The sequence below is a fragment of the Plecotus auritus genome (assembly GCF_963455305.1).
Source record: "Plecotus auritus genome assembly, chromosome: 9".
Classification (NCBI taxonomy): Eukaryota; Metazoa; Chordata; class Mammalia; order Chiroptera; family Vespertilionidae; genus Plecotus; species Plecotus auritus.
The window spans coordinates 127626930-127644262 of record NC_137783.1 but is presented as its reverse complement, the minus strand read 5'-3'; the positions used below and the strand labels follow the sequence as shown (position 1 = coordinate 127644262).

General features: G+C 36.4%; 1 protein-coding gene across 1 annotated transcript in view; it reads right to left on the bottom strand.

Annotated features, from left to right (window-relative positions):
- Nucleotides 1-16114: 16114 nt before the first annotated feature.
- Nucleotides 16115-17333, bottom strand: part of ANO5 (anoctamin 5) — a 65507-nt gene continuing 64288 nt past the window's right edge. The window contains exon 22 of the mRNA XM_080688138.1: nucleotides 16115-16992. Coding sequence (XP_080544264.1) covers nucleotides 16918-16992 — 75 coding nt within the window. The 3' untranslated portion in view covers nucleotides 16115-16917. The remainder of the gene's footprint in view (nucleotides 16993-17333) is intronic.

The following is a 17333-nucleotide window of genomic DNA, read 5'->3' as shown; positions in this document are numbered from 1 at the left end:
GCTTACCAACCCAACAAATTTTCTTCAACTGTGGTTCCAAAATCCAAACACTGAACATGTGCTTTTGTGATTTTAAGTTCATCAGATTTATCTTTATGAAAGGAAATATTAGTAGCTATACATATGGTATTAATATAGTGATACTGAAAAAGCCTTTTCTTCTCTGGACACTCTCCCTTATCCCTAATATCTTCCATTCAATTTTAACAGTGCTGTCATTTGAATTATTAGACACCTCTTCCTATAGGAGAATTATCCCCTCTTCCCAAGCACTCGAGGATATTTTTCCATTGATTTTAGAAAGAGTGGAAGGGAGAGGGAGAGACAGAGAGAAACATAAATATGAGTGACACATCGATTGATTGCCTCCTGCAGATGCCTGGACCAGGGCCCGGGATCAAGCTTGAAACCAAGATATGTGCCCTTGACCAGAATCAAACCCAGGACCCTTCAGTCTGCAGGCCGACACTCTATCCACTGAGCCAAGCCAGCTAAGGCTCTTGCCAAGCACTCTTAAAAATAAAAGGAGAGGTTTCACTGACTAAAACTAATATGTGTAGCATATTAACATTTACAAGTGACTTTCACTTACATGATTTCATTTATTCCTTGCAATTATTCTTCAAAATAAACTAGTTTTATTCTAATTTTATTGAGGAGGAAAATGAATTTTAATGAATTGCCTGAAGTCATGAAACCAGCAATGAAGAAGCAGCATGTGTTAAGAGTAGTTTCTCACCATTAAGATCTTGTTAAAATACAGATTCTGATTCATCAGATCCACAGTGGAGCCCAAGATTCAGCTATTCTAATATTTCCAGGGCCGCTTGCCCATGGATCTCACTTTGAATATCAGCAGTGGAGAGTATGAAATGTGAAATCAGCTGACCTGGATTTGGGTCGTGACCTGGATTTGGTTGCTGATTATCATCCCTGTGACTTTGAATCAATCACTTAACTTTAATAAACTTCAGTTTCCTAATTCGTACAAATTAATGCTTTTAGTAAGTGATCTCTATCATCACTTCCACTTGTAAAATTCTATGACTTCTTCATTAATGTCTTCATTAATGTAATACCATGTTTTCTTTGTTCCTTTTACCTCAATATTTTCTTATTGTATATGGTAATAACCATTTTCTAAATGGTTAATAATGAACTGAGAAAATTGCCAATAATATAGAGAAATGTGCTTCTTTCTCAAAGTTCAATCTTCTTATATGTTTAAAGAAGAGTAAATTTATTGTTTGTTATACTATGAGTAGATGTTAAGTTTTATATGCAATTGTTTAAATAATTGCTTCATAGTATTCTTTGAAATTCACATAAGATATTACCTAATAGCACTGTAATGGGTTTTCATTTGTTTATGACCTTGTGTGAAGAAATACTTTGGCGAGACCATTTAAATATCTTGCAAATGTTGCCCTCTGGTGGAAGGCTACATTATTATTTTAGGAGCAATTGTAGTATTTCATTATGTAATTAAAACTACTATTTTCTTTCTTCTCATCCTTCTCCCCTTCGTCCCCTTTTTTTCTTTTTCTATAATCCCCTCCTCCTTCTTTCTGAGACTTGAATAATTAAAATATATAGCTAAAATATAAAATATCTTTGTGAGCTATATATTTGCTATTGCCTGACCAAGTACTAAATGTCTTTTAGAAATAACTGCTTTTTTTATGAGAATTCCTCAGTTAACCAAAGAGTTGTTATATGAAACATCACTCCATTAAGAAGATTTACAAATGGCAAAGTAATAATGTGGAAAAATGGGTTAAGGTTTCTAATCACAGTAGAATAAATTGTGATAATTGTGTGATTATTTCAAAATTGGTAATATGTTTAATAAGTTTCCTTTTCACTGAGTGTGTGTATGTATATGCACATATACATATATAAAGCATCATACTTAATGCTATTTAGAAATATTTCTAAGGTGTTTTTAAGGAAAATTTATTTCAAAGAATATTTCAAGATTTCTAATTCTGAAGTTACATTCTCCATTTATGATTTCAATAAATATTCACTCAAGAGATATTTGCATCTATTATAGGTTTGGTCCTTTATGGTATAGTAAACCAATTAATTCAGCAGAGTTTTATAGCTTTTTATAATAAATGTAGAGAGTGCACATTACTAAAGAGAAAAACTGCTTTGAAAATTTTACAATATGGTTTTATTTGACTTTGAATTTCTAAATAATGTACATGCTACCAATCCTACACATTTTTCAGGTTGAGGCTATACAAATAAGCTCTAGGATTCATCTGTTAATTTTTTCTTATCAGGTATTTTTAAGGAGACAGTTGTTAGGTCAGCTTTATTTCACTTTACTTTTAAGTGTTAGCCTCAGAGATATTTCCAAGAAATTACCATTATAAAATTTCTTGAGAGCCAAAGATAGGACAACAATTGTTCATCTTACACACATCTGTGCACATAATGCCTAGTACTCTGCACTGCTATATTTAGTGACCTAGTATAAAATAACTTCTGATTTCTCTGTGATCTGTCTGGTTAAAAATCTGAAAGCAGAAAGTTTTAAATAAATGTACATTGTAATTATAAACATATATTTAACTACCAAAAATGTATGTTTATAGTTACATATGCAATGTGTTGTATCTGTGTGTATCTTACGCTGTATATTTTACCATTAGAAAGATTTGTCCATTTAATTCCAGTTCTTTATTTCTGTATTCAAGGAAATAAAAACCCTATTCACAGCACGCCATTGAGCCTTGGGAAAACCCACCTTTTAAATGAACGGAGACCAAATACTGTTTTTTTTTATTGTTAGAAAGTCTTTTGTTTTTATTTTTGTATCTCACACTATATACATAGAGTAATATAATAAAATCAGAGAAGGACTTTGAAAGCATTAGTGTCTTTAAGGTCTCAAAAATAGTTTCCTAAAGAAAAAGGTTTGATTATATAAAAGAATGTTGGGGAAAATTACAAATAGAAAAGAGATGCAACTTGTAAAGAGAACAAAAGAAATACTATATACGTCAATATGAAGAAGACCATGGCAGAGATCACCATGACTAAAGGTATTTTACAGATAAAGAAATAGATTAAATAATAAATAAGACATAATATTTGGGGGGTGGTATGATGAACTCATGTCTGATTAAAATGTCTCTCTCTTCCTAGGTTCTATAAAATCCTAGTTTACTTTCATCATCTTGGGTTACTGATTCCCTCCCTTGGGTACCATATGCTTGTCATGCCAAGTTGTGGAATACTGTCTTCCTTGAAGAAAAGCAACTAATATTATCGAAATCTCCCTCTTGGCTGCAAGCACCTAGGTATTTTCTGTTTAACTTCTTCACACTATTTTCCAAGTTACTTAAACTGTCAGAGACAAAAGGTGGGGGGATTTCACTTCTAGAATATTTAGAGTGACATTTTCCAAAGTAAAGATGTGAGTACATAGTTAGATAATAGAACAGAATAATTAAAATACCCAATATTTTTCTGCTATACACATACTTTAATCATAATTTTGGAGAAGTAAAAACAATAACAACAAAAATATAATGAAATACAGTGGCCATTATATATTTTTTCTCACTGCTGCTCTCTAGTGGTCATAAAAAGGAAAGATTTATTTGCCTTGAAAAGGCTGACCTAAAGTAGGTTGATTTAAATTGTTGAAAAGTAAACAGGTAAGCATGTTTCGAATGATATTCATATTATATGTGTAGCTCCTTTACTAACATAAAAAATAAAATGGCAGATAAATTTGTGTTTAAAGCTTGTGCCACAACTTGCATATTTTTTTTGTGCTTGCCTGTGGGACTATTACACTGTGGTAAGAACCATAGTGGGTAATTCTTATTGTCTCTGAGACTGGGTATTCAATGATTTATTGAATAAATAAATCCCTTCAATGATTTATTGTAGAGAAACAAAGGCAGAGAATTATCAAATCATACCTGAAACCTGCTTAGTAACTAGACTATCCAAACTTTTGAGTCAATTAACCCCTTTTAATTAATAGTTAAGCCAAATTTGAGCTGGAATTGATATGTCACCTTAAATGCACTTGGATAGATAAATGAATGAATGAAATGAAAATGGATAACGAGAGTCAAGTTTTAGACTATAAATTTAGAAACACTTGAAAGAGGGTAGGGTCATATAGGAGTAATCATAGAACATAATATTAGAAAGATTGAAATCATGAGCCTCAAGCCTCCAAAATATTTTCTTATGATACTTAATATTATAAAGAATTTTCCCAGATTTTCCTGACACATGCTCATTGGTCATCAACTGTTACGAAACTGCCATTCCAAGTTGATTGCCCACTTTTCCTGTTTAGTGTTCTACACACTCCGATGAATCAGAGCACTGTGTTACTCACCAAAGCTCCATCCCCTGCTCTTCTGCCCTATGCTCACCTTCACTCTTCTGATAATGCCATTTCCCTTTCCCTCCACTCATCAGTGTACACATTACTCATCATTCAAGACCCAGGTCACATGCGTTCTCTTTAAGGAAGTTCTTTCTTTTATTCACTCACTGGAAAATGAGATCCAGCTCTGTCATTGGAAGAAATGTACAACCTTGGATAATGTAATTGCAATTAATGGTGCTTTAGTTTCTATTTTTAAAAATACATTTTTATTGATTTCAGAGAGGAAGGGAGAGGGAGAGAGAGACAGAAACATCAGTGATGAGAGAGAATCATGGATGGATTGGTTGCCTCTTGTACGCACCACATTGGGGACCAAGCCCGCAACCCAGGCATGTGCCCTGGTCCGGAATGGAACCATGACCTTCTGATTCATAGGTCAACACACAACCACTGAGCCATAACAGCATGGCTGCCTTAGTTTCTTATCTGTTAGATGGAATAAGGTATACCTACCTTTAACAGAATCAATTAAAAAGTGCATGCAATCCACCTTTCATAGTGTCTGGCACATAATTATGTAGTAGATGAGAGAAATTGTTATATTGGGGTTATTATTTTTTATCTAAACCTCTTATATGACATTTGTCACTTCCTACTCTTTGAAAATGGAGACCATATGTGCATTATGTGCATTTTCCATAATTCTTGCCATAATATCTGACAACATAATAAACCATGAACAGGGATGAATAAATCAATCCTCTAATCTTTATTACCAGGCCCCCCTTGTAGCAAAAGGAATTGTATTAGTTTCCTAGTGCTGCCATAACAAATTACCACGTTAAAATAACGGAAATTTGTCCTTTTACAGTTTAGGAAACTAGGCGTCCAAGCTCAAGAAGTCAGCAGGATTGGTGCCTTCTGGGAGGGAGACATCATCCCATACTTTTCTCTTAGGTTCTAGTGGTTGGGAGCAATCCCTGTAGCTCCTTAATTTACAGATGTGTCACTCAGATCTCTGCCTTTGCCTTCACATTGTTTTCTTCTCTGTGTCTCTCTGTCCTCTCTTCTTATAAGACCAGCAGTCCCAGGATTTGGGGTCCACTCTAACTCTGAAATGATTTTATCTCAAGGCCCAAATTTCACCTCATGACCCATATAAGGTCACATTCTGAGGAAGTAGGTTCACAGGAATTTTGGGGAGACACTATCCAACCCACTACAAATATGTATGTCTCCTTCTCACTTATAAAAATTTTAATGAATAATATAAATTTTAAAGCTAGACTGCATAGGTCCAGGCCCTGCCCCACTCTTATTGGATGTGTGGCTTTTGTTACATTACTAATTATACCCAGTTTCAGTTTCTGCATAAGTGAAATGGGGATTATAATATTTACTTTAAAGGGCTTCTGTGTGGGTTAAGAGACAATCTTTATAAAGGTCTTAGTGTAGCCTGATTGTTATTAATCAGTCAATCAATGTTGGCTTCTTCTTTTCCTTTTACAGGCAGGTCTCTCTGCCTGGAAAGCTCAGGATCCTCCCACTTTTTACCTAACTCCTCAACATTTGCATCTCAGGTTAGGTATCACTTCCTCAGGGAGGCATTCTCTGACATCCTCAAGAAAATCTAAAAGTCCTCAATCCTTCATTTCAGCCCTTGTCACAATTGTATACTGATTAATTATTGCCATCAAATAATAATTAAATGCATTTTAGGTAATTGTCATTTAGTATCTGGCTCCCCGTGGAGCTACACACTCCATAGGGACAGGAACTCTCGTTAGTATGATAAGAACTCAGGTTGCCTGGGATTGAATCCTCCTTGGGTAAATTTCTTCTTTTTTTTAAAATATATTTTTTATTGATATTTTACAGAGAGGAAGGGAGAGGGATAGAGAGCTAGAAACATCGATGAGAGAGAAACATCGATCAGCTGCCTCCTGCACACCTCCTACTGGGGATGTGCCCGCAACCAAGGTACATGCCCTTGACCGGAATCGAACCCGGGACCCTTCAGTCCGCAGGCCGACGCTCTATCCACTGAGCCAAACCGGTTTTGGCTGGGTAAATTTCTTAATCTGCTCAAGTCTCAGTTTTCTCATATGAGGTGGCTAAAATAACATTACTTACCTCAAGCAAATGTTGTGAGGATTAAATGAAATCCTTTATGTAAAACACACAGCGCACAGGGCCCGGCACATTCAAGTGCTTAACAATTGTTAATTAGTATTAATAGAATTTTTTCAGTCTCTGGCTTCTAGTTGGGTAAGTGAAAGAATGAACCAGGTTCTCTGCCAAATCTAGGAGTGCAACCTGGGCCCCAGAATAGTGTTGCAGTTCAGTAGGTACCAGTGGCCTTGTGCTCATCAGCGATTTTCTCGAACCAACCAGGCATCCTCAGACTACGGCCTGCAGGCCACATGCGGCCCGCCGAGGACATTTATTTAGCCCGCCGGTGCTGCTGCCTGTCCTGCTTAGCAGCCGACTTGTCCCGGGCCCGCAGTGCGCATAGGAATTTGTTCATAGTTTTTTTTTGTTTTTTTTTAAACTATAGTCTGGCCCTCCAATGGTCTGAGGGACAGTGAACTGGCCCCCTATTTAAAAAGTTTGAGGACCCCTGGGACAGCTCAACCAAAGCGCTGCCTAACACCACTGCCCCCAAATAATTTCCTCTATTACAACCTTTTTATAAAATATTTTTCTTTCCTTTTAATTTAGGGTTGGCATATGTTATTATATTAGTTTCAGGTGTACAACATAGTGATTAGATATTTATATACCTAACAAAGTGTTCACCCCAATAATTTTAGTACCCACCTGCCACCATTCACAGTAGTTACGATATTATTGACTGTATCCCCTATGCTATATTTATCCCCCATGACCATTTTAATTACAATTATTGAGGTGTCGTTGGTTAATAGGATCACATAGGTTTCAAGTGTACATTTCTATGATAAAAAATCAACCTTTACCATCCCATTTAGAACCAGAATTTTGTAAATAGAAGGTTAGAGAATTCAATCTGTTTGTAGCCCTAGGGGGCTTCTTGGAGATGGAGAAAGGCTTCTGGGAGGGCAGTGAAAAGACCAGGCTATACAAGTCTGGTTCCTATTGGTGAAGCGTGGCTTTGGGCAACAGCGCCTCAGTGTGAGGAGGGCTGGAGACTCCTCAGGACCTTGCAGCTTCTTAAGTGCTTCTCTACAGTCTAGGGAAAAATTATGTTGCATGGACATAAAAAGTCATCTTTACAATTGAAAATTATTTACCACCCTAAGAATAAATGGGTGTTCTGGACCAACTGTGCTCATTGAAGAAAGCATGCGATCTTTTTTTTTTTTTTTTTAAATATATTTTATTGATATTTCACAGAGAGGAAAGGAGAGGGATAGAGAGCCAGAAACATCGATCAGCTGCCTCCTGCACACCTCCCACTGAGGATGTGCCCGCAACCAAGGTACATGCCCTTGACCTGAATCGAACCCGGGACCTTTCAGTCCGCAGGCCGACGCTCTATCCACTGAGCCAAACCGGTTTCGGCAGCATGCGATCTTTATTTCTGCATGGCCTTTACAGCATAGTGACAATTCAGTGGCACAGGTTTGCCATCAGACTGACCCAGTTTAAAATTCTGGTGGAAATGTCACTTCCTTTTTAAAGTGAGTCATGAATCACACAGATTTGGTGGGGGTGGGGGGGGGGGCTGACAGATTCCTCTCACGCCTCAACTCCCAGGGACTGTGACTTATATTTCAAGAGTGAGTCAAAGATTCTAAATGTACTGGTAAAATATCAGTGGTGTGTATGTATGTATGTATGTGTGTGTGTGTGTGTGTTTAAATCTCAGTCAATTCTGTGCTGATGATCTGCAGACCTTATCTTGAACAGAAAAAAAAAAATCCACACAAAAACGAATAAAAACCACCAAACAACAGCAAGGGAATGACTGCTGCAGACACAATGTGGTGTCAACATAGAAAAAGATACAGATATACGTGAGTCCTTGTGGCCGACTTGGCCAGTGGACTCCTCCACTGACATTGGTGGCAAACGGCCACTGCCCTCACCCTTTGAAGTAGACATTTGAGTTCTGTGTTCATGACTGCTCATTATCTTTTGAATTGCCTGATGCAGAAGCGAGGATCTTGTAACTGGGCATGCAATCCGAGCCCCACCTCCCCGCCGCCCTCATGGAAACCACCTGAGAGGAAATCTGTGCTGCAGCAGAAATTATCCACCAGCTTGATGGACACCAGGGTCCGTGTGGTTTCCATTTGTTATTGTAGATGGTTGGTGGTTGAAGTACCTGGTTTTTGGTATCACCGGTGGCTGTTTCCTAGAGGTGGTTTGCCACTAAAGGTCTTGTGTCCTCAGGAACCTGCTCAGGACCAGGCAGACCTGGACTGCGGGTCATCCAATGGGCTGCGGACACATTGTCAATGCAGGTTTTGTAGGAAATTCAAGTGTCAATAAACCAAGTTTCTGGAATTTCGTGCTAAGCAGTGGCCACTGGTAGAAGTTTTTGGTGTGTTTTGCAGTCGGATTTTGAAATTTTCTCCTAGAGGCTAAAGTGAGTGGGGGTCTTTTCCCCCCATCCTTCCAATAGCTTCACAAGCTATTGAATACACTGTAAATTACTTTTAAGCTTAAACTAGCGTGAGTGAATTTATTATCTTCAATTAAGGTTCCTGACTAATACACCCTCTTCCTGCTTCAAATACCACCATGACAATTAGGGATATAGAAGCCATCTCATACACGAAATGATGAAAATGAGAATAAAAGCCAGCGGTGAAGCATCGCAGTGTGGAAGGAAAGAATGATCTGGTGTTATTGCTGGTATAATTAAAACAGCGAGAAAGTCCTGGAACTGCCTATCTCTAAGACATCTTGTATCTTCGATAATAAATCTCTAGTTTCAGGCCATTATACCCTGGTTAAGTAGCTATCTTAACTTATATGGGTTTAAGTTAATCATGCTATTTATGTAACCTTTTTTTCTCACTAAATCATACTCGACTTCGTATTTCTCTGCCAATAATGTAGATTGACAGTGTCTAAGGATGGTAAACCCTAACTTGCCTTGGATGTCCTGTCCTTTTTTTCCCATTTAGCCTCATTCATCTGTGTTTTGAACTGTTTTCTAATGTGGTTTTTGTTGTTCTATGTCAGTGGTTGGCAAACTCATTAGTCAACAGAGCCAAATATTCAACAGTATAACAATTGAAATTTCTTTTGAGAGCCAAATTTTTTAAACTTAAACTTCTTCTAATGTCACTTCTTCAAAATAGACACGCCCAGGCCATGGTATTTTGTGGAAGAGCCACACTCAAGGGGCCAAAGAGCCGCATGTGGCTCGTGAGCCGCAGTTTGCCGACCACGGTTCTATGTCATACTATTTGTTCAACATTTGAATAAAATATGAGTAAGGACAATGTCATATTTGAATATGGTATTGATAAAACTATAGATATAAAATAGTTTTAAATTGTTAAAAATTGCTATATAAAAGCTGGTGGATAATTTCTGCTGCAGCACAGATTTCTGTACAACTAAGGAATTATGTCATATCTTTTTTTGTTCCTTCAAACTTTATGTCCTGACTCTGCAGATTTGTCCTAGAAGAGATAGGTTAGAACATTTTATTATCTCTTGAAAACAAGGAATGAGTCAGTTATCAATGGTGAGAAGTTTCACTGGGTTGCTCTGATCAGATGATTAGAAGAGGAAAAAATAATAATGAAGGATATAAGAAAGAAGAGATTAATGGAAACTGAAGGTCCAGTATGAAAAGCGAGTGATTAAGAACATACATTGCCTGACTTGTTTTTAAGTGAAACCCCCTTTGTCCTCTTATTTAAAAACTCTTGCAGCTAACCCTTGTAATTTTCCCCCTTCAATATGTTGGTGATTCCATAAGAAGCACAGCGACCTCTATAATTCTAGGAAGAACATTTTGCCAAGATAAGAAACTGTGAGCAAGCATGCTGCTTCCAGCCCACTTCTCCCTTTTCCCTGGAATCTTCCTGCTGCAAGGACACAGCTGATGCAGGCATTTCATTCCCACACCTCAAGCCCTGCTCTCTCAGGATCCATGATCCACCAGAGATGCACCAAAGCCACTTGCTGCTGACACACCGGAGTTGTCTCTCTTAGTATCTGGAACCTGAAGACACCCTCACCACAGCCCGTTAGTATCCCTGCTTCTCCTTTACTGGCTTTTTTTAGCATCTTGCCTCTTGTTTTCTCACTGTTTATGAGAATAACAATTAATTATATCTGTCCCAGTATATCAACTTATATCACAAATATTCCAGGGCAGCCTTCACAAATCCTTTGTGTTGGAAATGAAATCTCCAACTACATAAACTACTTTTTAAAAGCAGATAGCTAATTCATCTCATTTTTGAGTAGGTTTAAAAACAAACAAACAAAAAACATTGGCCCCATTGTTACAGATTTGAGAAACTACTTTATCCCTCTGAGCCTCAGTTTCTTTACATATGATATAAAGATAGCAATCCCTATTTTACAAAACTGTCTAGACAAATAAAAGAAATAGTACATAATATGTAAAATGCTTGATTTAGCATAGTGCCCAGCACATAATCAAATGCACATTTCTCCCTTCAGATCCCCACTATCCTAGCACTTTGAGGTTTCTAAGAAAGGCTGGTTTTGCCAGAGTACAGGAGTGAGGTTGGAAGTATTCTTAGAAAATTTTGTGACAGATAGCGTAGCAATAAAAGACTCAAAGTGTCTCAGCCTGGGGACAAAGAAAGCTTCCAGGGATAGGAGATGCCATCCATTAAAATGACCTGCTCTACCAGAAGATAATGTTGGACCATTATCACTACATTTTATTTTTCAGAAATTCCTCCTGTACAAATACATGAAAGTGGGCACATAGTGGAAAATATAGCATAGTAATTAAGAACCAGTCTTCTTAGCCCTGAACCTAAATCCTCTTTCTGGTCCAGGAATACTAAGTACCAACTGCACATTTATTGAAAAAAAATCTATGTATAAGCAGACCTACACAGTTCAAACCTGTGTTGTCCAAGAGTCAACTGTAGATTTATTTCCAAGTATTTGTGTGATATGTTAAGTCAACAATGAAAATATGGTGAATACATTGTTCATTATTAAAGATACCAAAATAATGCAGATATTGGAGTGAACGGCATGATGCTAAGTGGCATGATATGTCACTATCATTGTTAATATTTTTTAAAAATGCATTTTCATAAAAATTAAAAAACCACAGTCCTCTTTCTGGCATTTATTAGCAATACCTAGATAGGTTAGTGTACTTCTGTGACTAAATTTTTTCATTAGTTCAATGGGATAATAATACATCAAAAAGAGGATAATATAAGGATGATGTGTTTAATGGTAAGCACACAATAAATAATTATGTTCCATTCATTCAAAAAATGTAGATGCATAAAGGTGTATTGGATATAGTCATGTAATTTTCTCCTGAACCAAGAGTCTTAGAGTAAGACGTGTGAAAGACAAAGCAGACTTTGTTTTTGTAGCATCAATTTTGTGGCATTGTTGTCACCAAATTGCTACTTTATGAGAACTACAGTTTCTACAATGGAGACCAAGATAGATTTAGGTACTTCCTGGCTCTGTAGAATTTTTCATTCATCTACATTATCCTTAATATTGGATATTGTTTTGGTTAGTTAGGAATACCAAGTTAAGAATCAGAAGCACAGATTTAAACCCCAGCTTGGAGAGACCTATGGCTATATATTTAATGCCCCATGATATTGGTGGTGTAATAATATCTACTTCAGAATTTTTAAAATTTAGTTGATGCCATTGACATATATAGATGTTACCCATCTGAAGTTGAGATGGATGAGTTTTGACAAATGAATACCCATATACAAAAAATTAAATAGGTACACCATAACCATGGATTTCCTTTATTCCTAAATCTCCAGTCATGCCTTTTTCCTGTCAGTCCCACTTCTACACCTAGCCTTGTGTCCTTGATCCATTTTTCTGTAACTATTCTTTTGCCTCTTCTAGAATTTCATATTATTGGAATCATACAATATGTACTCTGGTATATGACTTTCACTCAGAATATTTTTAATATGTTTTTATTGATTTCAGAGAGGAAGGGAGAGGAAGAGATAGAAACAATGATGAGAGAATCATAGATAGGCTGCTTCCTGCAACCTGGGCATGTGCCCTGATTGGGAATCGAAACATGACCTCCTGGTTCATAGGTTGATGCTCAAGTACTGAGCCACACCAGCCAGGCATTGTATGTATATGCCAGTTTATCTGTTAATTGTTGTTGAACCTTAAGGTTATTTATAGTTTTGGGCCATTATGCATAAGGTTGCCATAAATATTTGAGTATGAGTCTTTGAAGAATATATGTTTTTATTTTCTTGGGATTACTAGGTCATATGGCAAGTACCTATTTACTTTTTTAAGCAAACTGCCAATCTGTTTTCCAAACGATGGTAATTGTACCATTTTATATTCCCACCAACCACATATGAGAGTTTCAGTAGCTCTATCCTTGCCACCTTAGTATTGACATTTTTATTTTTACTTTATTTTAGCCATTCTAGAGAGTGTGCAAAGGTATCTCATTGTGGTTTTAATTTGTATTTCTCTGATTACTGATTATGAATACATTTTCAAATGTTTATTGGCTTTTTTTACACAGGCTACTCTGTTTTTTTGTTTGTTTGTTTTTTCCCCTTTCCTAGATATTTGTCCTATCTGGCTACAAGTCTCCTTGTGTCTTATGATTTTCTGATACTTTCAATAATTTTGAAAAAATATTTTAGCTAATCTTTTAGTGGTTTTCAGGATTTCAATGATCTGCATAAAGCTCAAATATTACTGGAAGCTTAATTTCTTATTTCTGATTAAAAAGGGGATGAATCTAACATGTTCTATTAAAAATAATGTTTTCCAATGCTTTCCATGAATTTCTCTTCCTAAAATTGATTTTTTCTTTCATTTTCTATTTACATTGCTGTTCTCTAATTTCTTTCAATGCTTAGCTTGTGTTTTTTGTTCTCTTTAATAGCTTAATTTAAGGCTCTACATTTTCCCTAAAAACAACCCACAAGTAGTCAGTGCACCCACAAAATTTGAGCTATACAGTAATTAAAATTATTTTTGAAATTCAGTTTTGATTACTTTGATGTTATTTCAAAATATGTTATGTACTTTTCCTAGTATCTTCTTCTTGTTGTTTTCTATATTCATTTGATTGTGGTCAGAGAAAATGATCTGATAGATTTTAGTCTTTTGAAATTTGCTGAGTCTTTTTTAATAGCCTGGTGTTTGGTCAGATTTTATAAACGTTTAGAATGTGCTTGAAAATAAATCCTATTTTTCAGTTATTTAGTACAACATTTTATGAAGGCAAATTAAGTCTTTTTTTTAAATGCATTTTTTATTGATTTCAGAGAGGAAAGGAGAGGGAGTGAGAGATAGAAACATCAATGATGAGAGAGAATCATTGATTGGCTGCCTCTGGCATGCCCGCTGACTAGGAATTGAACTTGTGACCTCCTGGTTCATGGGTTGATGCTCAACCACTGAGCCATGCTGGATGGGCAAATTAAGTCTATTTTTTAATCACATTGTTCAGATGACCACTAGTTAGAAGCTTTGTTGGCTTGTCTAGATGGCAGTTTGCATAGTGTCAACCTGGTTAACTGGAGCTGCACTTACCAGTAGTCTTTCTAATATGGTGTCAGGTTAGATTTGCGAGAGGAAGACAGAAGTGCAGCAGCAGCTATTTCTCTCTGAAGGTCTTTGGGACCAGATATGGTGAAGGACATACAGAAAAGGAACCATCTAGTGGGCTCTAGCTCTTTCTCACTTTTCCAGTCCATGTCCAGGTCTTTTGGACCAGCAGTGGCCCCAAGCCGATAAGTGTGGCTGCAAACTCATAGGAGTAGCTCTATGGAAGCAGCAGTTTTCCATAGACTTCTTCAATAGCTTCCTTCTCAGACTCACATCAGCACTTGAGTATCCATGTCTGCTGCAACTTGTCCACGTATGGCGGAGTTTCAGGAGAGCTGAGGGGTGTCTTTTCTCTGACCCTCCAAGTCTCCCTTCCAGCCATCACTTCCCAGTTCCTCCCGCAATTTCAAAAGACCTCTTCCATATAACAAATTCTTTATTCTACAATTTTCATAGTAGCTTTGCTGTCCTGATTAAATCCTGACTAGGAATCTATTTGTTCTTTCAAATACTTAGAATGTGATGTATTCACCTTAATTTCTGGTTGGTATTCACTTTTTCTTTTCTTGACTATATTGATGAAAGCAAATACATTTGATCTTATTTTCCCTCTTTTTTTAAAAAAAATATTAAGTAGAGACTACAGGTCTATGGCTCTTAGGGTATAAGATTTCAATTCTGCACAGGATTAGAAGACTTCTACAAATTTGAAAATCCTGAGTCTACATGACTTGGCATACTTCCCTAATGGTTGGAGTGGTAAATGAATGTTGGATATTATTTAAAAATGCTTGAGGCTAGAGAATTTAGTATTTTTATGAAATTCTCATCAGTCTTATACCCCTGAAAGGTAACCCTGAACATGGGGTATATTTTTATGACAAATGGCTCACACACTTACCCTATGTATTAAAGAATATGGTTTTGTGAACTAATGTCATCACAATAAATTCAATTTTTAAAAAAAGATACTAGCCCACCTGGCATGGCTCAGTGGTTAAGTGTCGACCTATGAACCAGGAAGTCATGGTTCGATTCCCAGTCAGGGCATGTGCCCAAGTTTCAGACTCCATCCCCATTGTGGGGTATACAGGAGGCAACCAATCAATGATTCTTTCCCATCACTGATGTTTCTATCTCTCTCTGCCTTCTGCTCTGAAATTTAAAAAAATATATTTAAAATAAATAAATAAACAAACAAACAAACAAACAAACAAATAAATAAATAAATAAATAAAAGATACTAGTTTCCCAGCTGGTGTGACTCAGTGGTGAACATCAACCTGTGTACCAAGATGTCGCTGGTTCAATTCCCAGCCAGGGCACATGCCTGGGTTACAGGCTCAATCCTTGGTGTGGGGCGTGTAGGAGCCAGCCCATCAATGATTTCCTGTCATTGATATTTCTATCTTTCCCTCACTCTTCCTTCCTCTCTCTCTAAAAATTCAATAAAAACTTTTGATTTTTAAAGATACTAGCAAACTATAACACTATGTCAGCATAACATTCTTCAGATATTCTGTAACACTGAAGACGGTTTTAAGGTTCCTCTCCCAGAGGGTCTTTCTGCTTTTGAAGACCTAAGGTAGGACAAGGGATATGCATTTCTCACAAGTAGCCCAGGGAAGTCCAGTGAAGGTGGTTGTGGATTTCTTCTGGGGAAATACGGGAATGGAAGGAAATTCAGAAAATATATTAACTTACTATTTATGTCGTTGGACCTTTCTGTTCACCTCTATATCACCTCACAAAACAGAAAAATAAAGAGGCAAAACAAAACTACTACCATCTCCATTTTTGTGTGCCTTCCGACCTCTATTTCAAGAATTTGCAATTCTAAATGTAACAAATGTAATTCTGTGAATTAAACATGTTGCATGTAATGCATTTTAATGTTTCTAACAAAAAATGACTTAAAAACCTCTTAAAACACTCAAATTCAGAAAAAATTATATCAACATTTTACCATGAGAACAAATTGAGTTCATGTCAAAATATAGTTTAAAAATAAGGATTACTTTATTCACTGAGTGAATGTGAATCTCTTAGGATTTGTTACTTAATAGCAACTTTCCCTGCATATCTGCATACCCACTTCCTCCCACAGGTGCGCACACACGTACAAATTGGAAGAAAAGAAAAAACAAAACTTATTTTCTTTGTCAACTGCATGGCACATATTCACTCACAGAAAAGAAATATATTTTGGAGTAATGAAAGCAGGTGTCTCACACACACTGAAAGATGCTATCTTTTTAAAAAATATGTTATCATGAATTTTTAATGCTGGAATAATAATGCTGGAATAACTGACATACTTAAATTGTTACACATAAAGGAAAAGAGTAATAATTTGTCTAGAAAAAGATAACAGAATAACTACAATGAATCATAGTAGCAGACTTGTAAGCCTGGCCAATGGTACTTCTTGCAATGCTATTTTTCTTAAAACATTAATTGATAAAAACTATTACTAATTAAAAACAAGTAGTAGAGACGTTTTTTCAAAACAATACATTCACCTTTCGAATGAGCAATACAAATTCCTCACCCTCAACTGGAGTCAATCAGTAGAGATCCAGGGCTACACATAACATATGACACCACAAAATCACTTGGAATCAGTTTTACTTTTGACACATAATAGTTTCCAACTTGAAATTTCTTTGGTTTTTCTCTCATCCTTATTCGATGGCTAAGGAAAGAGACCTTCCTTTTACCCCTCCCCCGCAACAGCTGCACCATGACACCTTACACAAACAACTCTCTCCCATGGAAACATGCAGTTTCATAAGGAGAGGACTCTTTTATCTCCTTCTTCCTAGGTTCCTCTCCTCTTTATCATCTTCTTTCCTTCTTCTCCTTGGTAATTTCCTTAATGGCTTAGATAAAAAAAGAATATTAAATCCAGGAGGAGTCACGAGATACAGCAAAAATAAGGAGTATTCCATTTAAATAAGATACTCCATTCTTGATGGATTACTCTAAAGTAAATGTTTTGAAGTGGATTCTGCTTCTTATGTTCAAAGAAAACCTGATGAAGGTAAGGATTAGAGATGACATTTGAAAAGAGTTATGTATTTTTCAGCATTTGCATTTAAAATTATGTAAAATAAAATCTCAAATGTTTCTTGGAACATTTCTAAAAAAGTAACTGTGGGTTTGATTGGATGATAAACACATCTGCCATGCTGATAAAAATCAAATTACATTTGACAGCTAT